Source organism: Aegilops tauschii, chromosome 3 (assembly GCF_002575655.3).
Source record: "Aegilops tauschii subsp. strangulata cultivar AL8/78 chromosome 3, Aet v6.0, whole genome shotgun sequence".
Classification (NCBI taxonomy): Eukaryota; Viridiplantae; Streptophyta; class Magnoliopsida; order Poales; family Poaceae; genus Aegilops; species Aegilops tauschii.
Window position 1 is genome coordinate 412087924 of NC_053037.3, and position 9359 is coordinate 412097282.

At 41.5% G+C, this 9359-nt stretch overlaps 1 protein-coding gene across 8 annotated transcripts; it reads left to right on the forward strand.

Annotated features, from left to right (window-relative positions):
* Nucleotides 1-5913: 5913 nt before the first annotated feature.
* Nucleotides 5914-8402, forward strand: LOC109732237 (protein NUCLEAR FUSION DEFECTIVE 6, mitochondrial). 8 transcript variants are annotated; one of them, XR_002225344.4, is made up of 5 exons: nucleotides 5914-6172; nucleotides 6267-6394; nucleotides 6879-6915; nucleotides 7308-7380; nucleotides 7995-8402. XR_002225344.4 is itself a non-coding variant. In XM_020291433.4 (4 exons), exons 1-3 carry the CDS (start codon nucleotides 6024-6026, stop codon nucleotides 6896-6898), a joined length of 297 nt encoding a protein of 98 aa, XP_020147022.1. In that variant the 5' UTR covers nucleotides 5914-6023; the 3' UTR covers nucleotides 6899-6915; nucleotides 7995-8402. The 8 variants fall into 8 exon arrangements, 4 of the variants coding, with proteins under 4 accessions (XP_020147022.1, XP_020147023.1, XP_073366817.1 ...); XR_002225346.4 differs by having other exon boundaries at nucleotides 8181-8402; XR_002225345.4 differs by lacking the exon at nucleotides 6879-6915.
* Nucleotides 8403-9359: the final 957 nt, after the last annotated feature.

Here is a 9359-nt window from a genome sequence, read left to right on the forward strand (position 1 = left end):
AACATGTACGTACATACTGGTCGATCGGTCTGTCTGCAGGCTGCAGCGATGAACCGTGGCTGAGTAAGGAAGGGCACGTGTCGTAGTAGAGGCGCGCACGTAGTATGTACATGTACGTACATCCAGGATGCAAGAAAGTAAATACGGCCACGTACGTACATACGGGCGGGGTCTCGAACGCCTACTCGCGCATACGTACGGCCGGGGCTCGTGTACATGGCTGGGTCGGAACGGAGAAACTGCGTCGTCGTGTTCATCGGGAGGCAACGAAATGCGTCGCGTTCATCGGGAGCCAACCGGCTTGGAAGGAACAGCCGAAACGAGGCCTAGCATGCCGCAGAACGGAGGAAACGGCCTTGTGTTCGACCGCCTACGGTCGAAACGGGATCCTGTTCACCGGGAGGGGTGTGGCATACCGCAAAACGGAGGAACCAGACTTCTCTTCAACCTCCTATGATTGAAACGGGGTCCTGTTGATCGGGAGGGGTGTGGCGTACCGCAAAACGGAGGAAACGGACTTGTGTTGGAGCGCTACGGTCGAAACGGGGGTCCTGTTCATCGGGAGGGGTGTGGCGTATCGCAAAACGGGACTCCACGGGCTACTGTTCATCCACCATCTACTGCCTCCACGGGCTACTATTCATCCACCGTCGACCTCCTCCAGCCTCCACCTACGACTGTTCATCCACGTCTCCCCTCCTGCCTCCACCAGCTACTGTTCATCCACGGGGCTCCTGTTCATCCAGCCTCCACCGCTCCTCCACCGGCTACTGTTCAACCAGCCCTCTCCACGGGGTCCTGTTCAACCACCCCTCCACGGGCTACTGTTCATCCAGCCCTCCACCGGCTACTGTTCAACCAGCCCTCCACGGGGTCCTGTTCATCCAGCCCTCCACGGGGTCCTATTCATCCACCCACAACCGGCTCGATCAGGGTCCTGTTCATCCAGCAGCAACGACCTCTACTATCACGGGGTCCTGTTCATCCAACCCCCACCGGGAACTGTTCATCCAACCCCTCAACAACGCTCACTGTTCATCAAGAGGCAGCAGGTTCGATCGGCTTCAGTTAGCAGCAGTAGCGAAGGAATCGCTCGATCGGGTTCGGTTAACAGCCAGATCGATCGATTGCTCGGGTTCAGTAATGCGTAGCCTGCAATGCAATCGCTCGGGTTCAGTATGCGAACGCCTCGCTCGGGTTCAGTTAGAGCCCAACGCCTCGCATCCGCGCGCGTACGTGTACGAGAGAAACGTGCATCGCTCGGCCCTGACCACCCACCGTAACCGGGAACTCCCCGATATTTTCCTCGCCCTCACTTCTACCATGGTTTTTTCCGTCATTGACGGCCCAAAGAATGTCATGCAGCTGCGTCTCCGGCCCGCCGAGGATGAAAAGCCCATTTTCTGTCATGAATTTTTGTCATAGAAGTAGGAGCCCACCACATCTATGATGATACCGGGTTTTGTCACAATTATCGTCATAGAAGTGTCATAAGCATGACTGAATTTTTTTTCGTTCGACCCAAAATGTCACGGATGTGTCTTTTTTTGTAGTGTTTGTACTTTATACTACATCCACAAAATATAAACAAGAGTGGGAGTAGGGTATTACCTCTTCGAGAGGGCCTGAACCTGGGTAAACACAGTGTTCCTCTTCTTCTTGTTACCATCTACCCGAGACCACCAGCTCAGCACCCCCTTCCCGAGATCTGCCGGATTTAGCTCTGACATCTGGTGCATCAGTTTAGCTATTTCACAGGGTACTCTCTTCTCTTTATTTTTTGCGAAATACCATCATGATCTGTTATAAAAGTTCACCAGTATAAAGCACCCCAAATACAATAAAAATTGTGTTCAGTTTTGATGTCCTGCAGGGCTGGTTGAAGCACTCTCATGGAAGTATAATACCAATTTAGGTTGTTTCCAATGAAGAATGAGAGGCGAGTGTTAATGCGAGTGTATCATCGCACACGAGGTGTCACAAGTCTCGTGTGAATTGATTATTTTGATATCTACAAGAATTATGGTGATGGTGATAGACAAGTAGCTGCAGGGTCAAATAAATGGTTTAAAGCGAAAGCTACAAATAAAGAACATAAAATAAATTGTGGTTTTCTGCAATGGAAAAGTTAGACGCAAAGAGGTTCAATTCTTGGTGAATCATGAATGTGATAGCGCATTGGTAACTTTTTTTGATAAAGGGCGATTTTATTATCTCAAACTGTAGCACAAGCGGATACAAAGAATTATGAGTAACACCCGACCTCTGCATAACTAGGATGCACACAGCCAAATCCGGAAGTCTGACAAAAATTCAAGAAATAAAAACCGACAAATCGGCAACAGTAGTGCATCGGTAACATGGAGTTGCATAATCATGTGATTATACTCATCATATTCTATGTTCAGTAGCCGAGTTAATAGGCAAACTCCTCCTGCCGGAATTTTTTACTCTGTTGTCCCACCTTCCGTTACCATCAACAATGGTCAGCTCACTAAATTAAGGTCGTTAGACAGGACCAACATTGTAAGCATCGTGGCTTCGATGTTCTCCTTGTATTATCTTTGCTCCTTTTTTATACCAACACCTGTCACATGGTGGTTGTGGATTCACTAAAATATATGTGGTTACCCGTGTAGGTCTTTAGATAATATTTTATGTGCCCTTAAATTGGACAACAAGCATTGCACTTGCCATAGATAACAAACCTAACAATCTCTACTATTAAAGAGGGATTGGTCGTTGTACATTCACCTTCGCCTCCACCTCCTCCCCACGTCCTGCATTAACCCAATCAAATCAAATCAAATCAAATCTTACCAGAACCTCACCTAAATCAAAACTTACCTTGCCTTTCCTACCCATACTCATACTCAGATAAAAAATCTTACCAAAAAACTAGAATGTGGTGGGTGTAAGATTTATATCAGACATGGTTAGTGTTGAACCACTAGGATTTGTATGCCCTCGTCGCAATGCACATACAATTAGCTTGTTAATAATAGAAGTAATACCAGAAATATCAACATAAGGGATAGCCACAAAGGAATCTCACCACACCGTGGGATTACCCGCGCATGAGAGATGACAACCAAATGCAGAGATTGTGCAAAGGGAGACCATATCAATAATATCATAGTTTACCGCAATAAGATTAATGATTAAACCAATCTGAATCTTTGGATCAAAGTAAGAATAGAGTTTACAAACCCTAGCCTTGCATTCTTTGTCTACAACGGTGTTGTTAATGATGAAATGAAGAATTGGTCTGCAGAGGGGACCGGTACGGATCTAACCGAAGTAATTCTCCTCCGGATCTCTGCTTCTCTGCTCTGGTTATGGTTCGAGGGTGTTATATTGTTCTTCTCTATAAATCCTTAATATGAAAGTTGCTTCTATAGATGAGAGGGAGGTGACGGCTCCTGGTATGACTAGTGGTACGCGTGGGGCTACTCGTACCACTCGCCATCTTCTGTTTTGCTGACACCGGATGAATATCTTTTCAACGAGGAAGTCCCATCTCCTCCTCTATCATCCCAATATACTTCAAGTCCTTCCATAAGTGTTTAACTTGAAACTATGTAAGGAAACAAGATTTCTCTAATATTGGTAAATAATCCTTAATGAATAGGTGAAACCTGAAGAGTAAATTGGAACCAGACATTGCACATGTTATTTCACTTGAACTAATATTTAAGTATTTGAAGTGGTTTGTACTTTCTGGTCTCACCTCACAAGGTGATGTTTATGTTTTCTAAACAATGGGAATGGACCCGAAGATCCTAGATGAAAAATTGTTACAACACCACACAAGGACCCAGGGAAAGAAAAAAAACACAACCAAATCCTTCAATTATGCAAACATGACACCTTAGCTGAAATGCATTGCAGGTACATGTTCGACCACTAGACCTATCAATTTCCGCTCACTAACCCTAAGCCTAGCTTTGCCTCGTCAAACATTGATTCTTTGGCTAAGTCTTGTTGCATCGACAGTTAGCCATTAACACATCGATGCGTGATTATGAAATGTGTGCCGCACTTGGCATGAGGCACATCAAGGAGAGTGCCACATCACCCTGATCACTGTAATGAGTGGATCCATGCAGTAGAAACCACTTAAAATGCTAAAACATGGTTCATAAACAAAATTTATGTGTGTATTATTTGGTAAAACTGTAAAAGAATAGAATTTGGTTCGATCCATAGTTGTATCATGAAACACCTTTCTCCACAAGAAAATATATGAAAAATCAAAGCAAAAAAATGTTGGTTCCAAGGTCTTGTGTCACGACATGCATGCACCAGCTAAATGTCATTAAGTGCATGCAGGGTAAGACACATATATGACATCACTACATTAAAAGCTACTCTCGAAGATAAAAGTTATTTTGCAAGTAAAATCATTGGCTTGATTGAAAAAGCCTTGTCCACCGTCGTCTCTTCATAATTTCACCTGGGGCATGTTTCGACAACCTTTTTGGGACTCTTTTGTTACTATGTAATTTTCCTTTGTAAACTAACATTTCACGTGGGGCATGATTCATCTTATATTTTACACACTAGCTATGGATCTTTTTCTAATGAGTTAACATGTGCCGATTTTGGTACCAATACATTAGCACTCGTAACTTCGTAAATCATTCGGTGGCAAGATATGTTTTGCTAGTAAAACTGGATCCTTCTATTACCACGCAATAACACTCTCACCACCATCATTCTTGTAACAAGTTACCACATGGTAACTTTGGTATAATACATGAGCAACTTCATAAATCATTGGATGGTGATTTTTTTATGGAAACATATGGATATGAAATAAAGTTCACATAATGGCGCTCTTGTTGAGACAAAGCCAGCTATGAAGACGGGTTGTAACTAATGGTTCACATTTAGGAGTTAAAACATTTTAAAATTTCAATCTTCAGAAGAGTCAAGATAATATCGGTTGCTACATCCTATTTTGTATGCATGGAAATTACAATGTTATTGAGTCGTGCCGAAGCATAATAGAGCGTATGTTCGCATACTATATTTTTAATTAAAAACATCTTATTTTTGCGGGAAAAAGTAATACTAATATTTTGAGTGGATTTTTTAAAGAAATGCCCATAACTTTATTCAAACACGAGATCATTACAAAGTGCAATGCTTTGGATAAAAAAATCAATAAACTACGATACAACTTCTAAAACTAAGAATTACAATAAAATCTCTTAGATACACCTTCCTCGTGATAATAAATTTTTGAAGACAAAATTATTAACAAAGATACTTTACACGTGAAAGTACCCTTGTGAGCTTGAGCCGAAATGAGCTTGAATGAACAATAAAATCTATTTTTTTGGAAAAAATAAAAAATTTTGATTTTTTTGTGGTAAACTTTGACAAATGTTCTAAGTGTTTGGAAATTTTTATCATGGATCACTTTCGTGGAAGGCGTGAAAAAAAACAAAATCAGTGCTCCAAAATGTTTTCGAAAGTAGCATTTTTGGAGCATCTATTTTTTTCTCACGCCTTCCACGAATATGATCTCATGATAAAAAAATTAAGCACTTAGAACATTTGTCAAAATTTATCATAAAAAATCCAGATTTTTTTATTTTACTATTCATATGAGCTCGTGCGATACTCCGCGTCCCTTTAGACACTGCAATTAGACCAGAATAGCGAAACTGCTACTTCGGTTCTCAAACGTCAAAAAAAGAGAGAGCCTTAACTATGCTTTTTTTGTTAGAGATAAGTATGGGCTAAGCAGCTTTTTTCTTTGAGCAAATGGGTTAAGCAGCTTTTATTTTTTAGGGGTAAATGGGTTAAGCAGCTGTGATGCCCATAACTCACTTGGGCCAAACTGAGAAGGCGGGGGTGCCAGGCGCTTGGTTGTAAACGGGCCGGTCAATAAGGTGAAGCTGCCGTGCTCTCCATTCCCAAACGCCGCCGCGTACAGCCCAGCTAAGCAGTGTAGGGTTTTAGCCATCGTCTCCCCTCCCACTGCCGTGCCCCATCGCACACACCCCGCCGCAATGGCCGCCGTCGCCGCCGCAAGATCCTTCCTCCGATCCGGATCTGCTGTCTCCTCTCTCCGCGGGGCTGCCGCCAGGGCCGCCCCCCGCGCTGGCTCAGCTCCGCTCCCGAGGCGACTCCCGGCCTCTGCTCCCCGCGTCCTCCTAAGGTACGAGCGCTCTTGGTTAGTGGTTCTCTAGGAGCATTCGTTTTGCCACTTGAGCTGGATGAAAAATTTGGTGTCCATGTTTCGGCATCTGTAGGTCACCAGTGGAGATGACCAGCTTCTGCGTGGAGTCGCTGATGCCCATGCACAGTGCCACGGCGTCGGCGCTCATGACGTCGCTCCTTGCCACCCCGGCTCGCACTGGGTTTGGTTGGCTCACAGAAGGTGATTTTCACATTTCTATGTTTTTTTTCGCAATCTTAGATGGCTTATGTCACGATGCATGTTTGTCTGTTGCTATCTACTGTTGAGCAGACTAGTTTTAGTTGCTACGGACTGCAGAGTAGAGTAGTTTTGGGCTGATCACAAGCGCATCAGTCTCTGCGGGTTAGATCAATTTTGTCTTCATAATCAGTCTGATGGTAATATGAATTTGATGTGTGTTAGTTGTAATTGTGCTTTTAAACCTGTCCTAAAACAGGCTAATGTTGCATTCTCATGCTGTCATTACATTTTGACACCATATTTTTAGAGTGTTGCAACTCTCAAGTGCCCATTTCATAACCATACTGTAATTATATCTAGGGGGAGAGTCAACAAACTTATGTGATGGGAGTCATTTTTCTGTAGATAAAAAAAATTCAAAATCTGATGATTAAATTTGTCATGTTCAAACCAATCTTATACTTCCACATGGTCCTTGTTGTAGGTCAGGACGAAACTAGATGAACATCAAGCCCCAAAAGGTGAATAAACCTTAAGTACTTACTAATAGCTGTTGATGATTAAGTACCTTCATTAATTTATAGTTCAGAGGAATTCGTGGAAAGAGGAGACCACTGCACTTATTTGAAGGGGTCGGTTATTGAATAGATTGTTTGTAAATGAAAATCATAGAAGCCCTGCAAAGTGTGTTGCCATCACAAAAAAAATGGTGCACGGCAACAAAAGCTTCAAAACACCTTTTGGCTATTATTATAGTTGTCGACCTTTTGGCTATACCAGAGATCATTTGCTTTGCAAAAGTTTCCCTTTGATTAGGTGAAGCTGTATGTATATTTAGTCTTTAAGCAAATATTGTTTTGAATATTCACATAGTCATGGCAAAAGGGTCACTGATTCTTTTGTATTGACCCAGCTGGCAATGATGACGTGTGACAGTTTCTAGGTGGAATGTAGCAGATTATAATCTCCTCACCTCAAATATTCAGGTCTGATCATATTTTAAGGAGTATCCATAATAGCATATGCTTGTAGTGTGTTTCATAAATTCTCCTACCGTTTGACTTGCACAAGAATGCAAGGTGAAGATGCTTTAAAAAAATCAGATCTGAAAAACCATGTCATTTTTTTCACGTGGTAGATAAAAACTGTACTCAGCCATGGACATAGTAACATAGAAATTTGGACTTGGGTCCACTCCTCACTTCCCCATTCATCTGAAAGCCATTGCATCTTGATCAAGTTTCTTTTGAATTTAGTCATTAGTATCATTCGATGAGTTCATAGAAGTTACTTTACCGAATGTAAGAAGAACATTAATCTGTTGGGATTTTGCCTCCATTATTTGAAGAAATGCTAGCAATTATTCTTCGACCTCTTGCAAAACAACGCAAATCTACATACTTAATATATGCTGGATACATATTACTCCCTCTGTAAAGAAATATAAGAGCGTTTAGATCACTACTTTAGTGATCGAAACGCTCTTATATTTGTTTACGGAGGGAGTACTTTTATGATTATTGTCCGCAAAAAAAAACATGTGTGCCTTTCCTTGTAGCCAAAAGAATGTTTGTTTGACCCATTTTTTTTATCTCTGTAGACTTGTGAGTAGTGACAATGGAGGTTCTCTGGGATGAAGAACACATGCTTTTTATTTTTACGATATGTATCTGCTTTATTTTGCAAAGTGGAACTCATGGACACGGCGCAAAGTAGTTATTACGGCTGTTACATTAATAATGTCAGTTGAAGTGTTGGAGCTTAGATTATTCGTTTCTATTTGTAGATGGATGATTTCTTCTTGTCGGAGCCTGCTGTGATGGTACCTGGTACGGACCTGCCAAATTGAATTTGAAAGTACTCTTTGGTCGCCTTCTCAGTCTGTACTATCCTGGGATTTTCGTTTGTATAAGTATCTACGGGATTATTATACCTGATTGTGCCAAGATTTAACCGACTTGGTCTGATTATGCCTTTCGTGGAGAAAAAAAATAATGCTTAGTTGGAAGTTTCTGCTTTGTTTTGCTTCTGTTCTTACGTTATCAAGTCGTTGGAGAAAGATGTACTCCAATCCTATCTCTAGCTCGCCGTACCTGCTTACTTTTAATTTTAATGTATTTAGCAATTTATGCAACCTGGCCTTAAATGGACCATCAGTCTATAGTTCCAGTCGATCTAACAATCACTCGTAAATAGACATGATAAAGAGCAACTTGCCATTGTTCGAGCTAGCTCATGAGTTGGCTAGATTAGCTAGCTTTTCCTCTCGTGATACTTTTGATGAGGCGCTTAGTGCCAGAGTGGGTTTTGGCCCAACGGGCTGTTTTAGCGGCTGGGTTTTGGCCCAAGTTATCTTGGCCCACAGAAAAGTCTTTTCTTTGCTTATATGAATTTTAAGCTGCTGGGCTGAATGAGTGATGGGTAGCCGTGGGCTATGGAGCTAAAATTAAAGTTCTGTGCGTTTTCTGTTTATTCAATGTATTTTAGTATTATGATTATTCCCAAAATGTTTTGCACTGTTATAAATATAAAATTGCCAGAAAAATGATGTTGTAAATTACGTTTAGTTTTCTGAATGAAATGGAACCAACGAGAAATTTTATTTAGAAAAATCTTATGACATTAATGTTTGTGTAATTTTATGGCATATTAGTGTGATCATTTTGTAATACAGACCAACGTTGTTTTACAATTTTGAATCACCTCATTCATTCCTTATTATTTTCTGCCCAACGGTGATATAATTTGGACTTAATTTTTGCATGGAAATTGATCAAACCAAAGTAGGTTAATTTTTGTGTAATTTAATTTAATTATTATGTTATTTTCCTTTACTTATGATATTTTGAATTCATGACAACTTCCGGTCCTCGTGGTCTCGAGATCGAGCCACTTACTGGAAACAACTTCCAAACATGGAAGGACTCGTTGCTATTGCATCTCGACTGGCATGAGGTTGACCTCG